At 35.1% G+C, this 18,630-nt stretch overlaps 1 protein-coding gene across 6 annotated transcripts in view; it reads left to right on the top strand.

The window, feature by feature from the left end:
* The window catches only part of SLF1 (SMC5-SMC6 complex localization factor 1), a 34,670-nt gene extending 18,086 nt beyond the window's left edge, over nucleotides 1-16,584 (top strand). For all 6 annotated transcript variants that reach the window (XM_048292982.1, XM_048292980.1, XM_048292981.1 and 3 more), the window contains 7 exons: nucleotides 5,492-5,639; nucleotides 7,745-7,890; nucleotides 9,829-9,995; nucleotides 10,485-10,588; nucleotides 12,553-12,645; nucleotides 13,037-13,219; nucleotides 15,603-16,584. In XM_048292982.1, the coding sequence (XP_048148939.1) occupies nucleotides 5,492-5,639; nucleotides 7,745-7,890; nucleotides 9,829-9,995; nucleotides 10,485-10,588; nucleotides 12,553-12,645; nucleotides 13,037-13,219; nucleotides 15,603-16,090 (1,329 nt within the window). In that variant the 3' untranslated portion in view covers nucleotides 16,091-16,584. The remainder of the gene's footprint in view (nucleotides 1-5,491; nucleotides 5,640-7,744; nucleotides 7,891-9,828; nucleotides 9,996-10,484; nucleotides 10,589-12,552; nucleotides 12,646-13,036; nucleotides 13,220-15,602) is intronic.
* The last annotated feature ends 2,046 nt before the right edge of the window (nucleotides 16,585-18,630 follow it).

Below are 18,630 nucleotides of genomic sequence, written 5' to 3'. Positions count from 1 at the left end.
TTGTGAAACAGTGCTGCTTTTTATCCTCGGTCAAGATATTTAAAAAGTGCCTAAAATTAGGCTTCTATACCCATATTTATATTTAAGCAACCGATCTTTTCAAAGGTACTAAGCAGCAAGCAGGCTTACATGCAGTTGGTGTCAGTAGCCATTCTGTTTCTTTGGAAAACGACACTGCTTTCATATTTTTCCTGATGTTGAATCCACAGTTTAAGTGTAGGTAACATTTAGTTTTTTTCTGCTATGCCTTCTTTTGACAAGTTCCAGCACTGTAAGCCATGCCTTTCTCATAAACCTTCCTTTGCATAGGCAGAATAATCACTTTTGTCCAACTGTACTACATATATGAAAAATAAACTTAACCTCCCCACACAAAGTAAACCACAGAGATCTGCCTCTTGTTTAGATTCTCTTTGCTTTATTATCATTTATATCAGAACTGTTGTTTCAGCACAAACCTTAGATTCCTGTTGCTTTCTCACTTCGGTCTTACACGCTGTAGTGCAAAATATCCTACAGATAGGAATTCTAGCCTTAAAAAGCAGCCTGTTGCCTCAAAATATCTGTAGTGTTTTATGTTATTTCTAACAGCTTTCTTCTTCATATTTATCTATTGTACTTTCTTTCCCATTGCATTTTTGGTAAAAATAAACTCTAAACTAAAATACCGTATTTTTACAATCCAACTCGTTCATTCCTTCATTCACTCTCAATCTTTTTATACTAAAACTTTATGTTTTTCCATATTTTCAGAGACATTCGAAAATTCCATTACACAGTTTAAAAGGTCATTCAGAAAATCAAAAGAGCAAAACCTCCCTAGCTGTGCAGACAAATCTGTGTTTCCTTCCTTTTTCTATCATTTTAGAGATACGTAAATAAATACACAGTATTTCCATGTCATTACACATAGCATATAGGGTGCAAAATTGTCTTTCCTGTCTTCAGTTTGAGGGTGTGAGTAGTCATTGTTACCATTTTTGTTTTTTAAAAGCTGTTTGCTTAAGAGGTAACACCTTGACAAGAAACATGAAGGGCCATTCAGAAACCTAAATGAAAGAAATTATTTTGGGTGTTGTTACTGTCTGAATGTGGTTTGTAGCACATTGTAAAGGGGTGACCATATTTCCCAGTGCACCTGAGTGTGTTAGCTTGTGGGAAGAAACAAACATGCCATTTGTGATATACCAAACTTCTGTACAGTTCTTCAGTGAAAATATCTATAAGTGGAAACAGATGAATAATATAACTAAATTATTTCTTGGGACATATATAATATTTTTAACTGTTAAAAGTGGGCTGTTACTAATATTTTTAGCTTTTTAGAATCAGATTTTGTCTCTTTGTGATTCAAAGAGATTGCAACAAATGAGCGCTACAGTGCAGGGAAAATCTCTGTGTATGTTTCTTCTCTTCTAGTGCTGAGTTGCAAAATTATGTTTTATGTATGTGTGTAAACACACCATGTAAAAAGAGCAGTTCAAAAAAAGAGAAAAACAAAGCATGAAGTTGAGTGCATTTGTTTGCTGGAGTTAGATAGAATTTGCTGTCTCTTAGAAGTAGAAGAATAAAAATAGTGACAGGAAATTGGATGTCCTCACTGATCACTGGGTTAATCTGTTGAGACAACTTGGTAGAATAAAATTGATACACTATTTTTGTAGTTTAAAATGCACTGCCAAAGAACATAGAAGATTTCCTGTTACTTGAGCTCTTCAAATCAATTTTGAACATAATTCTAAAACAAATTAACATTTATTATTTATTATATTATTTAAACAGGTTTGATGCAGGAACTCCTGGTCAAAGTTCCTTGAAACAAATTTCTTAATTCAGTTTTAGAATTTACCAGGGAATGTGTATGTTGCTTATAACACTTCTAGGAGCATTGAGCTATTGCATGGCTTTTCACAATGTCACAGATGGTATCAGAAATGCTTTTCATCCCTGAAAATACTGGTCGGGATTTTTTAAAAAAAGCTGTCTTACATAGCCTGACAAAGAGGTGACAAAGGCATTCATTCAGGTTTTTAGTTGCGTAGTATAAATTTGTGTGCTGTAGAACCAAATGTCTTTCTGGTCTGTCACTTGCAGTAGCTTTTTTGGAAGTATGATTTAGGCATTTGTGGAGTACTACATTTACAGCACATTAAAAAAGAACTCTAAAGAGAAGTTCTAAAATAACTCAGTAATTCAAAGTTTAAAAGTTTACATTAATTTTCCTATAAGAATTTTTATGTGTACTAAAACACACTGTGAAACTTCTGCCGCCATAGCACTGTATTTGACTTGACAAAGCACTAAATGGAACAGCAATGTAGGAATTGCATTTGCTAAACTAACAGATACCAGTTGTAGTGATGTGACCTTTGTATGCTAACACAGTCAATAGCTTCTTCCCACTTCCATGCTTTTCTTAGTGAAATAGCTTTGATTCTCAACAATAAGAACAAGGAAGAGAATTTCGAATAGAGGTTTCATTGTGTCTTACTTAATTAGCTGTACATGGTGTAGTGGGTGGATCCCGCTGGCAGGTAAGTCTCCACCCTGCAGTGGGTTGAGGGGGAGAATCAAAGACAGAAATCTAAAAATGTATGACATTACATAAAGACAGTTTAATAAGTGAAATAAATATGCACCCACAAGCAAAGCAAAATAAGGATTCCATTCAGTGCTTCCCATCAGCAGGCAGATGTTCAGCCACTTGCTGGAAAGCAGGGCTTCATAAAACATAGCAGTTACTCGGCAAGGCAAACACCATCACTTCAGACATCCTCCCTTCCTCCTTTACGCAACTTTTATTGCTGAGCACAATGTTTAGAAAGCCTTTGGTCATTTGCGTCATCCGTCTTGGCTGAGGCCCCTCCCAGCTTCTTCTTGTAGGAGCAGAGTGGGGGAAAAAGAGGTCTTGGCACTGTCATACATGGTAGCAAATTCCAAGTTTAATGGAAATGCTTGGGGTTTTTTCCTTTTTAATACTGCATGTGTTTTTATTACTGTGTTTGTATTGTTTTGTAGTTGAAATTGAAAATATTTTTTAAATGTTAACATTTAAGTATTTTTAGAACATGTGATCCTTTCAGGAAGTTAGATCAATTTCCCTCTCTGTCATTTGTAGCATCAAATCATTTATTTAAAATGTTGAGGAGAAGTTCTTGGTTTATCCTACCATTCTTCTACCAAAATGTCAACCAAGCCTGCAGTAGTTGTCAGTATCTGGTTTGTCTTGTCAGCATGCAGAGATACTTGGCTGGGCAAATGTAGATGCAACTAGAGTACCAGCTGCATTTAATATGCACTATATATCTGACTATGAAAAATTATTAATACTCGCAGTATGAAAAGTCATTATTTCGGTCTGCTGCTTCAATGTCTGCTTTCACTCCCACCGTTTTTCTTGAAAGTATTTCATAAAGGAATTAATTAAGCTTGTGATTTAGAAACAAGAAAGAGAATGTAAATATTTGTGCTTTACATCTGTATCTACCTCAGATTACATCTATATGTCCTTGATCCTGTCTCTTAACTTTTGTTAAAATTGTGCTTATTTGCTGTGTTTGTGAAATTTATTTCCGGCAAAGAACTATTGGTAAAATTAAATTATTCACCCACTATTTTGCTTTGGGGTCCAGTGATAAGAGGTATGCATACTTAAGGGAAATTTAAATGCATTTCAGATATTTTAAATTGTTCTTCAGTTTCTGTTCCTGAATCCTCAGAAGATAGGGAAGGTAATGTACCTTTTTAAATATTTAAACTTTAGTTGAAAAATTATACTTTCAGGTTCTTGACATGCCATATCTATGTTCTCAAGGGTTTTTTAATTATGAGATTTCACAGTTCATCTATAATAAAGTATTATGACATAATAAAGGAAGAGGCAAACCAAATCAAGTAGAGCTTAAGAGAGTAAGAGGAAGTAGGCCTGGAGGCAATCTTGGAGATGACATTCGTAACAGATTTTGTCTGGCTAGTTCTTAAAAATCTTCATTGATGGAGATTATGCTTCCACTCCACACCGTGTTTATTTGTAGTTGTGTTTGTTCCTTTTCTTTTGAGTGACAAGTAACTGTTAACTGTAGGGACAGTATTTGTGTAGGTTTTTGACAAATTACTTTATAATGTTTTTATTATCAAACTCATCTATGTCACAGTCTCTGTTGTTCATACGTATGTCTGTTTGATTTACTGACGTTCAAACTGGTTTTGGTGCTTTTCAGGTCCTAGGGAATCCTAGTAAATTATTTTAAACCATCTTTGAGCATATTTTGTTCTCAAAGGCATATCAGACAAACCATTGATGGTGGTGTGTACACATTCAGCTCGGTTTGTCTCTTACCCAAAGTTGTCCGGTTTCAAGTACTCCTTGTCTTTCACAAGATGCCATGTATCAGCTGGTGCTCTAGTGTAACAGTAGTGATTCTGTGGTAGAGCCCTAGGTCAAATGAATTTCATGTATTCCTACTGTGGTGCCTGTGTTCTTCCAAGTTGCGCTTTCAGAACATCTGGTTGTACATGTGGTCAGAGGGGTAATTTTATAAAGTATTTCTATATGGCTCAGACAGGTATTCCGTAGACAGATCCGACTTTGCAGGATAACTCAGACACTAGAAACACTGCTTTACCTGACCAGTATTGATTAAGTTTTCACATGGCTGAATAAATGCATTCATCTGTCTCATGGTGGTGTCTGGATAGCATGCTAAATTCCTGTGTATTGTCTTGATGCCTCCTGAAGAAAATACACTTCAGCCTGCTTTATTTGCACATGACCATTTTCACAGGATCTCTGAGTAAGATGAGTTGGAAGGGGCCCATAAGGATCTTTTGTGTGGGTGTGTGCCTGTTCAGAAAATGTTGAGGCTAATATTCGAAAGTATGGGTTTTTTTCTAAATTTGCAGCTGCTCTTCTCTTTGGAATTTTTGGTAGCTGGAGAAAGTTTCCTTTTGCAAAGTGACTGCTAAAGTTTTTTCTGTGCAGGAAACTAACACTTTGCATCCTTTTTCCTTTTGGCACAGACATACATAGTCACAAAAAGAGCTTTAATTTCATGATGAAATCTTCAGAAAAAGGCAATCCTAATAGAGCAGGGAGAAAAAGATCCCTCTAATTGCCAAATTAAACACAAGGTTTACTGGAATAAGTGCAGTACTTGCAACCTCATGGTTAAACTTAATTTAAAAAGAAATCACATTACAATTGTTCTTGTAAGCTTTGATACCGTTTTTTGTATAGTTTTAGATGATGTTTTCATAGAACCTGTTTTTCTCCAGTGCCAAATCTGAATTGATATGACATCAGTGACAGTAATTTTGTTGATCTGGCTGCAGCAGTTAGCTTTTGAGCAGAAGAAGAAAGGCCGATGAAGGAGTAACATGGCAGCAGAATGGGCTTTCATCTAAAGAAGTTCTCTATGTTATTTCTGGTACATGATCAGTGTGAATTTGTTGTATAACACATCTATAGAGACCCATGTTTTTTTCCATTTAGGCTTTCAGAAGTGAAGTTGCTGGTCTAATAAATGCCATTCTTGGAACTGTAGTGGAATATTGGATCATCTCAGGTTTGCTTATGGACAGAAATATGTTTCATCAAGTACCTGATGATTTGGCACACTACCTTGCCATTTCTTGTGACGGTGAGTGTTTGCAAGGCTTCTCAAGAGTCTTCTAATCTGATACACTAAGTCCTAAATAAAATCCTTGGTTTAGTTTCAAGTTATTTTTTAACTCCTGTTGCAGCTGTGCAGTGCATGGTGTGTACATATGCAGGAAACCATTTTATTTGTGTGTGTCTGTCAGTGTCAAGCAAAGATCAAATAGAACAGGTTTTCTTATTAAAATCCCTCTAAATAAATGTCTAAATAAGTGTTGATGTGAAAGCAAGACCACACAGTCTGACGAAGAAAAAACATCTTAGGAGCTCTCTTGTTCTCTTTCTCAGTTTAGGAAAAGCTTTAAGCATATCATAATAAACCTTAAATTCAGACAAGCAATCGGAGACACCTTACTCAAGTCAGGCAAATTTTACCACTCCAGAAAATCAATAGATTGCTAAAGACACATCAGCTGTAAGCTAAAAGCTACACTGAACTCTGTGACTCCTACAACTTCAAATGAAACATTTCAATGTCTCCTCCCAAATCCTTAGACTTAATGGAGGGAATGGGATAAAATTCCATTGAGTCCCGTGAATTACTGTAGTTCCTCATTAAATATACTGGGTAAACAGAAATGTCATGACTCAAATAACCATTATCATTTAACATGGAATGTCAGTTGAGGTATCTGTACTTTTAGCAACAAGGAGTTGAGGAGCTTGAAAGACAAAAGAAATTATCTCAAGAAAAGTATTGAATTCTTTTTATTTAATTTTCAAAATTAATTCCCACCAAAGCTTCCCCTGACCCCTTTTCCTGCTGCCATTTAAGAAATAAGGATATCTTGGTTTCACTCATCATTTTCTGTAGTAACAGGTATATGTAGGCTTCATTTAAAGTGTATCTGCCTTCTACCTGAGCACTCAAGAACTATCATGAAAAGAAATTAAAATATTTGTCTCTCGACAATTAGTTCCACTCCAGTCTTATAGAAAGCAAATTATGAGAACTTTTATAGGCTGACTTAGATCTTAGAAGGCCAGATCAGTTTGAACTTTACGGCGTTTAAATCAGTGGAGCTTTTAGTATGTACCTGTCCAACAGATTTTCTGGCTGTCATATAATAGGGAGAATCTTGGATATATATTTCTCTAAGGCTTCCTTACTTTCCTGTATACAAAAATGGAAAACAAGAACAGCATTCAGTCTGTTTATAGAGATTATTTGACCTGTGTCATTTGGTACAATCCGCGGCACTTGAAGCAAAATCGTTGTGAGTTTTTCTAAATTTTGTTATACTTACAGTAGCAAACATTTGTATTCTCAGACTTGGGTTTCTGTTTTGATTGAGTCTACAGATCAGTTAATTTATGAGCACTTCTTAGCAAAACAGAAGATTCCCTCAATACAGTAAAGACTTCCTTCCTTATTGCAGATGTTGCTTTCCAACTGTTTCAGTTGTTATTTTGACAAAAATATTTTGTTAGAATCAAAATACAAATTCTTACCACCATAAGAAAAAATCAGTCTTTCTGTATTCTTTTCCAAAACAGAGGTAGGTCAGGCATATGCGTGATATATATTGATATATGTATGGATACGTAATTTCCTCTGCTACTGAGGGGGGGGGCAGGGGGGAAGGGTTTGAACAGTATAAGCTATTTGGTACATCTGAATGGGGTTGCAATTTGCTTATGGTCACTTTTAATGTAGAACTAGTAGGTTACCCTGCATTACTTGCAGATTTCTTGTTTGTGTGTTGTAAGTCTTACATGAATTTGTGTCACTTAGAGATTTAAAAGGTCACTTGCAGAACTTCACAAATAAATAATTTTATTCTCAAAATGAAGGTGTAACTTTTATAACATTGTATTAAGAGCATTTTAAAAAGTTTCACACAAAAAGTGATGCTTTGTCTTTTAAAATACGTTGAACATTCTCTTGGTATCTGATCATCTTACCAGATGATGGTTAAAATGTTTTGTAATGTGAATGTTTTTAGTAATTCTTACGGAGAATAAGCTTCTGAAGCTGCAGTAGGGGGAAAAAAGCCTGGAAGAGCTATGTTCTAGATAACTAGGTATGTAAATTTCTGTATTTTTATTTTAAGGCTTACTTTATTTTTTCCAATTGCTTTTATCCAGATTTTTCTGTATGTGAATTAAAAATGTTTATTTGTGCCATACCATCTCCCTGGCTTCAAATGTTTGTTGCAGAAGCAATTTTCAAACAAATGTGTTTACAGAGGGATATTACTGTTTCTACAGAACCTCTTTCTCTTCAGAAAATAGTAAGTAACTCTTCTACTCCTTAATAACCTATCACACTTCAGTATTTTACAAGTAATTGGATTCATTAAAGTCTTGAAATATATCTTTTCTCTGTGGTCTAAGGTCATGCTTGTTGCCTGCATTGTCTTTCCATGTGTTCCACTGCATTTAAATTTCTCTTTGCCTGAGATCTGGGTCCAGAACAATAGTAAGATTTTTCTTGCCAGAGAATTTGTCACACCTGGTTAATCTGTTTACATGCAGTTAACATGAAAGTGAAACAATGCAACAACACTGAAGGCAATGAAAGCTTTTGAAAATAATCCCTGATGTAATGATTGCAGTGTTACATTTGTACTTAAAGAGAATGCCAAATTCAGTGTGATTTTTCTTGGCTACTTTTTCCTTCAGGGTTTTTGAAGAGATGGGTCCAGGCATTTGTTACATAGATTTTACGATTTTGAACCACAGTGTATTCCTGTGAATTTCTCCTCTTAGAAACTTTCTCCTACTTAAAAACCTTTGCCTGCCTTCAAATCACAATTTGTGATAGTTCGTGAGAAAAAACATGATAAAAGCTGCAAAAGAAATTCTCAAAGCCATGACTGTTGGCAGGATGCAGGCAAATCAGGGCAATCACATGGTAATGTCATGCCCTAATTTAGAGTCTCATTTCAGTAATCTTAATACTAATGACTAAACAGAATATGGAACCCATAGCTGTTTGTCTATTTTCTCCTATTCTACAGGTAAAATCACAGAAAAACAAATTTATACCTTTATACATTTCCCATACGTAAGTTTTCATGAATTTTACAGGAATTTATTGTGAACAGAGGTCATTGTTTGTTAATACAGCACATTTAAACAGAGCTTGAACAAAAGACTGTCGATTTTTAACATAAACCAACTGCAGAGCTAATATTTGATGTATATTGCCACATATAGAGCAGAATCACTACTTTTAGTATTGCCATGACTACTGAGCACTCTCTGCAACTACTTATAAATTTTTATGGTGCTTGAAACCAGTCTATGTGCTTTTTGTAGTTTTCCTTAGTACAACTGAGTCTCCTTTCTCATTCCATACAATAAAAATAAACTATCATCCAGTTTTGCCAGTTCTTCTCATACAGCATCTTATCAGCTAGGCTTTTCTCTGAGTTCAATAACTGACCTACTACTTCCTGATGGTAAATGTGCTGTGAAGGTGCAAGTAAGGTGTCCCTCACCTACTGCACTTTGCCTGAAAAATCTACAGTGAATTGCTAAATAGTCAAAGCCTTCCTTAATACCTTTCTTCAAATATAATTGTCGTGTATTTGGTGAATCCCCTCACTGGCCTTTTTCCTATGCTTTTGCCAAACTGCAGAAACTTAGATGACTCTTTAAAATAAGCAGTGTAAGTGGGTTTGATGCTCTATGTTACTGTAAAGAAGCTAACATCTGCAATAGCCAAGGCTGTCCTAATAATGAGAGAGCACCTAAGGCATAACTGGCTTGCTGCCTTTGCAATGCTCAAGGACTTAATCCAACCCCTCATCTTAGAAGAGATGAAGGAGTGGAGTATTCCTTTACCAAATTTCTCCCTGGATTGGGAGCAGGAAGTTTGTAAATACTTTGATTTAATACATGAAAGTAAATTAACTGTACTCAAGTCATATCCAGCTAAAGTGATCCAGATTTTCTCAGCTGCCAGAAACCTGAGAGGGGCCTAGAATTTCCCATTTTCTGTCTCAGACACAAGCCACTCATGGAGGCTAGTGTGAAGAGTGAATTGCAAAAACATCAGAAAGGAATGCAAAAGACAACTTGAAACAATCTATATGTACATTCAGGGATCAGTCTTCTTAAAACTTAGATACAGCAAGCTGTGGGTCATTGATGACTGCTTTGCAGCAAGTACAAAGAAAACAAAAGAAAATTTCTTCATTTAAAATATGTTACTTTTGCAACAGGTCTGTTCCTATTCACCTGCTTTGCGAGAGATAGGGATGCGTGAGACAAAGATACACAAAGCAAAGAAAAAGAAAATAGGGCAACAGCCATGCCCTGAGTCTCAAAGGACATTACAGATGCTAAATGGCGATAAGCAGAACCAAGTCAAAGTGCTGCCTGATCTACCGTAAGTAATACCTATAACATCACCAGTTTTATTCTGCTTTGGGGGACAGCTTCTGACCTGACACATTTCTTGAACTTTATGTGACCTGTTTTGTTGTCTACAAATTACTTCAACTGACAGAAAGCTCCATTGTAAGCCTGTAACACCTCTGGGCTGGGGTTTCCCGTTTCCTCATTGATCATCAGTTTCAGTGTATATGCAGACTGATGTAGTTATATTTGTCCAATATTAAATTTATAGGGTATATACAGAAGTTCACTGTTCATAGAATTACCTTTAAAACAAGTTTTAAAGTGGGCAGTCATATTTGATTTCTGTTTTAAATACAGTCACAATTAAATGACGTAGAAATTATGGAATTAAGACATTTCAGAAAGGATGCTGAAATGGATAAATCTAAGTATTCTTTATGTACACATTTAAAACCATTAAATACATATATATTAAAATATGAAATAGTGATTTTAAATGTGTCTGCTCTCTTTTCAGTGACTTAATCTTTAATAAACCTAGAGCAAAAGCAGAATTTCAGACTGCACACACCAAAGAGAGTTATCTTTCAGCTGAAGAAGTATACAAGAGAAATATCAAAGGTATTCTATATATCTAATTTATGTTAAGAAGTCTAAAATGGTTAGAATTGATAGTTTTAGTTTTAAAAACTTTTCCTGATGACTGCTGAACTAAAACGATGGCCTATGCCCAAGAATTATTTTCTTATGGTTCACGTTTCTCTTTTCCAATGTCTATTTAAAAGGAGGAATTTGAATATATGGTAAAATAAAGTTGCCTTCTTCATTACCTTCCTCCTCCCATATATTAAATACAGTGTACAGTTTGCGTGAGCTCATTCCAGTCTTGCCTGCCTTACTTTGCTAATCCACCTCAACCTGTGCTTGGTAGGATCAACGTCTTCTGATTTGCAAGTATAATTCAGTCTTCATCTCTCTGAGTCCTAGACATTTTGTGAACAAAGACTGAGGAGTATGCTATGTTACATAGCTGTTTTAAGCATATGGACTGTTTTCTTCCAGGCATTCAGCCCAGACTATGAAAGGCATTTGGCTTTTGTCTTAACTATACTGGAACTCACGTACCTAAGGAATAAAACAGCACTGCAGTAATTCATTCAGTTCCCATTTATTACACAAGTTAAATAAATTGTACTTTGCATAGACTTGCTTTACTACAGAATTACTTGCTGAAACTACTTTTTCATCTTCATCATCAGAAATTTACCTACAACTATATTAATATGACACCCAGGAGAAGGCTCAGGAAAAAACTGGCAAAAGCAAGCTGGAATTGTTAAAAAAATTAAAATCAGAATTTTATCACAAACACTGAAGGACAAGAGAAGACATCACCCCCTTTAAGGGTTTAGAAGAGCTTCAGTAACAGAGTCAGACCATACATTTTTTCAATTGATTCCCTTTCTCTTTATTGCTTTTGCAAATAAAATTGATGTGAATTATTACATCTGATTTCTACAAAGAAAAGTGAGCTGAAAGATAGAGGGGGGGGAAAAAACAACAAGCAAAACAACACTGATTTTTTTTCAATTCTCCCCTGCCAAAATTATAAGTAGTGTCTTCTGTTGAAAGAATGGGTATGGAGCTGGCAGATGTACATGGTAAAGGTATTAATATAACAAAATGCTCCATGTAAATTTTATTACAAAAGCTAAGAGATCTAGCCTGAGATATTTTGAAATTCTAAAATGTTTGGTTCATCATCCTTCACCTGGCTTCAGGATTTTCCTCTGGCTCTTGTTCAAACCTGATTAATTAATAAAAAGAAAACAGCATTTAGAATATGTCTGAAGTTTTTATTACGAGAAACTAGTGGTGTCTTTACATATAAGCAGCAGCTCTCAGTTGCTTGGTGTTTAATTTTTCATGCTTATTTCAGCTTTACATGGTACTAAGGCTTGGGATTTTTTTTTTCCAGAGACTACTGCTATTATTATTATTGTTTTATTTTTATTTTTATTATTTCTCTCTTTCTCCCCTCCTTCACTACTGTAGCCAAGTCAGACAGCCTATTGAGAAACAGCAAACCATCTGTTAATGGATTTGAAGTTTTGATTTATACTTGAGTGTGTAGAGGCACTCGTGCTTAGCCAGAAACATTCATTTGAGTTAAGCTATAAATGCTGTGTAAAAAGAACCATACATTTTAATGTAGGTTCATGAATAAATTTAAGGGAGGGCAACTGCACTCTAAAGTTTTATTGCTTCAAAACCCAGTATTTTTTGGTGTTTTGTGATCACTTGGTGCTTTTATAGTGTGATTGAAGCTTTAAGCCTTGAACTAGAGGGGAGATAATTCCTGTGTTAAACCATTTGCAGTACAATTTCATTGCTGGATCTCTGGTGGAACAGAAGCTCTGTGGGGTTTTTTTTCTTAAAAGATGTTTAAACAGGATAAAGGAAAATCTTACTCATTATTGAGTTTTCTGGTACATAGCCAGGTTTCCTAGTTCCAGGCACTTTGATTATTTTCTTTAGTTGCTATCTTGCCTAGTCTAGTGTAATCTATTAATTTTTCATGGTAGGAGAGACAGCCCTGCATAAAGCTTGCAGAAATAACAAAGTGGAGAGATTGATTCAGCTTCTCTCTTTCCCAGGAATAGACATTAATGTTAAAGGTAAGTTATTCATTTTCTCAACAGAACTAAGAAATTAAGACACATAAATAACTATATTAGTACCTGTTTGGTAACAAGTTTGTTTTTATACAATCTAAAACTGCCTTTATTTTTTAAACAATGCAAAATAAGGACTTTACAGCAAACATTAAGGTAAGATAAATTCATAACTGACGGGTATTTTAACATCACAATTTCTACTGGTTTTTAAAAATGCTATTTTTTTTTTCAGATGTTTTTCAATAGAATTTCTTGTTTTGAAATCACAAGCTGCCATTCTAACTGTAGCGAATACTAAAAAAGTAAAGTGTTTTCCTGTCTAATGAATGACATTATTAACATTTCAGTACTACTTCTGCTGTTTTAAAACTTCCCTTGATTTATAATTCAGATTATGCTGGCTGGACGCCTTTGCATGAAGCCTGTAACCATGGCAGCACAGTGTGTGTCCGTGAAATTCTGCAGCGTTGTCCAGAGGTAGACCTGCTCAGTCAAGTGGACGGGGTGACTCCTTTGCATGATGCACTGTCAAATGGACATGTAGAAATTGGCAAGCTGCTACTTCAGCATGGGGGTGAGTGCATTTATGCTAAACTGGTATAGGGAAATTATCCACTGTTCTGAATCCATACGAATTTCTCAGTGTTTTTCTTGGTAGTTTCTTAAAATGCAAAGTTATTATGAAATACTTACTTTCAAACATTTTTAAGCCAAGCTGGTTTGGTTACAATAAAAATAATACTGTTTTCACACTTATCTTGATCAGCTGAATATGAAATTAACCAGGATTTCCACGTTTTTCCAATATGGTGATGTTTTTATCCTGCATTTTACACCATATGCATTGCAACTCTGTTCTCCATTAATGAAAGTAAAGATTACCTAGTCACCAATCAAGGCTAATGACTTTCTATTGTTTTGATCTATTTTTACCACAACACAAAAACAGATTAGTTAAATCTCTATATATTCATGTATTTCAATATAAATTTGTTCAGCATTTACGAAAATTAATGTGATGGTCTCTGAAGAACACAATTAGCTTGGTAATTAGTTTAAGAAAGGAATCTATACTGTAATCATGATAACTGCTGTTTAGGGATAATACTGGGAGGGATGCCTTAGTTTCTAAAAAAAGTACTTTGCCCCTTAGGCAGGCACACAATAAATGTTTTAAACAATATTTTTGTTCAAAGACAGGGTATTTGTATCCTGTTTTGAAGTATGTACTGTATCAGTATATCTAATTTAGCATGTTTTAAAAAACGCCTTGAACATCTGCAAAGAATGGTCTTGGATAGCAACTCTCCCTTCTTTTAATTAATTTACTAAACTGAATGTTTGCAATATCTGTACCGTTGCCCTACTGTGTCAGTGTAAACTGTGCTTTATATGCCGAGTCTAGATTTTTTCAATAAAAATTATTCTGTTTAGTCATGAGGCAGAAGAGTGTATTTAGATAGCCTGCTAATCAAGGTAGAGAAACAAAATTTTAATACATTCTTGGCATATGACCCTCTGTATTTACAGTGTTCTCCTGCCCCCTAAAGGCTGTCTGTGTCTGTTGTGCAAGCACCAGATCCTAATCAATACATTCCTTCTGCAGTTCTACCTCTGTGTTTACTGACTCTCAGTTCTGTGGCTCCCAGGTGTTTTATCTCTCTACTGAACCATGTATCTAAGATGCCGAGCCAATACCTGGGCTCAGTTCTATCAGTCGAAGTGATGCAATAGCCAATATTATAGTAAGCCCAGCTCCTCAACTGGAAATGGCATTGCACTGACAGATGTGCATTTTTGCTAGGCTGTTGTGAAGAATAGGTAGTGAATGGTCTTGTTATCATAGGGGAAGAACTCTACTTGCACTTGTATTCATCAAGTTTTTCTGGCAAGTATAAAGCTGCGTGTATCTTTATCTTTGCCTTTGTCACACTCTGAGTTATAGCCTGTCAAGTAACTGACAAGCCCATGGTAGAAAGCATGTTACCTATTCAGTATGAATTTACTTAGCTCAATAGTTTAGAACACATCTCTCTAAAAACATATTCTGCTTTCTGTCTCTAAAAGCCTTTAGCTTGCAGAAGTTAATGATACTAAATAATCAGTAATAATATTACAGCTTTAATCAGAGCAAAGTTAAAATATCTATGATGGGTATGTAATGTGGGAGTTTACCTTTTGTCATTAAAATATATTTCTGAAGAAGTACTCAAGTTAAAATGGCATCATTACTTTAGCATAGTAATACAAATTTATGTAAGAAGATTACTGATGTGTTTGTATTTGAAAAACACCTGTAGTGTCTTAACAGCCTTCATTTTTTCTTACTGATGCAGCCTTTCTTAAACTTACCAAGAGATGTGTAAGCTTAGGTCCACGGTACTAATGAACAGGAAGTACCAAAAGAATTTAATTGTTCAGACTAGTTCCGAACAAATAAACATGTCCCATTCACTTACTTTAAATCTATTTATTAGAGTAATTATGTTTTGCATTTCAGAAGTCTGTTAAGATCAAATTTTGAAACTCAGTTGTTAAGGAAGACTTGGATTACTACCCTAGTAGTTTACCTTGCTGCACAGCATAAGGCAAGATTGGCCACACCATCCAGAAAAGTAAAATAAAAACCATTCTAGTAACATGCCTTTAATTTGAAGTCATTGTCAGCCAATAAGCTGGTCTGTAAAGTACTTAATAGAATTAAGAATACTCTTAATAGAAGAGTAATAACATTACATTTTTGCATATACTATGTAAATTAAGACAATATTGTAAATGGTTACAAAGGATCTCTCTACATGTTCTAGATTGTACTGCAAATATGTAACTCATCAGTTACATTAACATAACTTGGTACATACATACATAACTGGCTTCTGGCAATAAACAACCCAAAATCTTGTTCAGCTGCCAAATCAAATGTGCTGTTGTTACTAATGTTTATATTTTCCCTGAAGGGCCAGTCCTTCTAGAGCAGAGGAACTCCCATGAGAAATTGCCACTGGATTATGTTGAATCAGTCGCAGTAAAGGAAGAACTTTTGAGTCTTGTTCAACCAGGAGAGAGCTTCTATGAATGCAGAAAACAGGATTTTTGCAGTCAGAAGAGAGAACTGTGTTTGATTTTATTTAATAAGATGCTGCTGAATTTTTGTTCAGTTTATAATCTGTCTTCACCCTTGACTTTAACTCTCAGAGAGGTAGCTTGTTCAAATGTACTTCCAGTAATGGCTTGTGATAGCTCTAAGATGAAAAATAAATTTTCTGAAGATTGGTTGGTAGATGTATATTTTAGAGAGGTAGAGACTTTCCAAAAGCTACCACAATTTCTTCAAGAAGTATCTGCAAACATGTTTTTCTTCCCTGGTGAACAGACAAAGGCCTTATTAGCAGCTCTGGAAACTATGGTAGAAGCATATCAGCTCTTAAATCTTTTTAGCAGTTAAATTCCAAACAAGCCACATTGGCTGAATCTTGACTGTTAACCCTTGATACTGGCCTAACTTTTTTTCCAGCAACCAAAGAAGTACAAATTTCATACCCCTGCAAAAGCCCCACATGTTGGGATCTCCCACTTTGTTAATATTTTCCTCTAGCAGAGCCTGGAAGTCAGATACACTGATCCCGCACGTTTTTTAGGCAAAAATTTTCCAGTACCAGTGCTTTCTCTTTGCCTGACAGATCTGGATGTGTATGATCTTAGTACGGTGCTATATAATTTACACGCAGTTAAACTTTGTATTTTCTGTCTTAGAAGTATTTTTTTTTCCTGCCTTGTGCCATATTTCTCTTTGGTTTTCAGAGGTAGTGACCCTAAACTTAAACCAAGCAGTTGATTATTTTATTCCTTGAGAAAGGCTTGTGTCTACATATTTTGATATCCTTTAATAAAGCTAGTGTTATAAATATGTCATGAAATAAAAACATATGGAAAAGCAAATTCCTTCTATCCATTTTCGTCTTATTTATCCTTATCAAAATTAAATTATATTATGTAAATTAATTGCGTATTGTAGAATTAAAAAGAGAAGGCATTATATATTTACAGAATCAATACTAATATTTCCCATGTCTTTGTTTGATAGAAATGGTCACACAAAGACACATGGAAAATATTGTTCCTCATCAGCACTATGTTGCTTGTAGTCTTGGTTATTTGTGTAGTGACCAACTGGAGGAGAGTGGCTCAGACACTTGGGTGATTTGCAGAACTCCAGTGGATACCACTTGCTGCTTCCCAACTCAATGCATGCTTTGAAGAGCTGAATTCACCCTCAGCAAAACTTAAGGCTGTCCTTGGCTCTGCTCCAACTCATGTTGGCTTGCAGTGATTTGATAAAACCGTTATACTGGCATGTAATGATCTGGTAACACTCCTGGGACTACCTCAAAGGAAGATGCAGGTGGAAGCAGTGGCACAAGTCTAGTTATGCTGGCAGGGGAATTTACAAAGGATCAGATGAGAATTTAAGTATATACTGGACATCATATTCTAACACTAAGTATGGATATCCTTAAAAATTATGCCCCACTTAATATGAAACTTTTGTCTCAGTTCGGAGTACATGCAAACTACACATGGTAAATCCTCTAAACTAATCCTTTAACCTAACAATTTAGGATTGTATGCTGCATATTCTATCAGATAGACCTTTAAATTAATTAAGAAAAAGAGAAATTCCCACGCTGTTCTTTAAAAGGTATTGAAGGCAAGACAGCTGAATTACCTAATTGTGCTTAGGGGTTTGGGGTTGTATAAGAGTTATGTGTTTTGAGGAGCCCTTATTGCTCATTTATACAGAAGTATCTACAATTCTTGCCCTGCATCTTTGTAGAGATCCAAATTAATTCCATAGTAGGATCTGGAGAAGAGACACTCAAATGGAAGTTTATGCCTTTCCTTTCCAAGTGAAGAGAAGTGCTGCTTTAGAATGAGGATTGTCTGGTCTATTTATTTTTTTCTAATAGATTCAGTAATAGATGATTTAACTTAGCCTTCAAAAGGTAGGTATGAATTAGCAACACTCCCAATTCCAGTTCTTCTGTAATAGCCATTTATAATATTAAAAAAGAAAAAAAAAATTGGAAGAAAGGGTGTGGAGAAAGAGTCACTTCTGTAATTGATGTTGCTTGACTAGAGGGATTAAGTTCCATTCATGCATCTGGCATGCAGCACACTACAATTTCCATTTAGCCTTTCTGCAGCTGAGATATATGATCTTATAGCAACCCACAGAACATGCTCAAACCAAGTTGACTTTGAAACCGGACCTTTATTACAGATGTTCCATGCTTATTAATGGCCAATTACTATTTTTATACATGAAGGCAGAACAACCTGCTCTAATAGACTAAAAGGTCAGTGCATATTAGACTTGTTTCTGTCTGTGCACTTTTAATTTTTTCTAATAAGAAAGAAACACCAAAAAATCCTTTGTCGTATATGAGATAGACAAATAAATTTCAGTATTTCCTTTTGTAGGCCACAATGTTATGTGTGTACTTTCTAAAAAATGCAAAATACACATTTAAGTTGATGATATTGACATTTTCTTTAGTCAAGAATTTGATACATAACTGTGAATTTTAAATAATTGGGATTCAGAGAATCCTGAAAAGATTCTGCTGGGTCTCAAAAAGCAAGTCCTTTAGAGTATTCATATATATTTTTAATTCTACTAATTCTAATAATGTAGCAGTGACTGAAATGAAAGCAGGAAAAGCATTATTTTGGCCTGATGGTGATTCTGCTTATTTAGCCAAGACATTCCCACAATTATTTGTTATTATTTATATCATTTAGAAAGGAAAAAAATTCATATCAATCATTTAAAAAGTCCTCCTTAACTATTTAATTTCAAGTACCTTCCTCCAAAATAATGTACATAACATATGCTAAATGAACATTATTAGCATTGCAAAATGACCCAGTCAAAAGTTAGCAAATATGTGAATTAATGTTCCACAAGGAACCCCAGCTTAAACA

Source organism: Corvus hawaiiensis, chromosome Z, assembly GCF_020740725.1.
Source record: "Corvus hawaiiensis isolate bCorHaw1 chromosome Z, bCorHaw1.pri.cur, whole genome shotgun sequence".
Classification (NCBI taxonomy): Eukaryota; Metazoa; Chordata; class Aves; order Passeriformes; family Corvidae; genus Corvus; species Corvus hawaiiensis.
The sequence above is the reverse complement of the archived record's forward strand: the minus strand, read 5'-3'. Positions and strand labels throughout refer to the sequence as shown.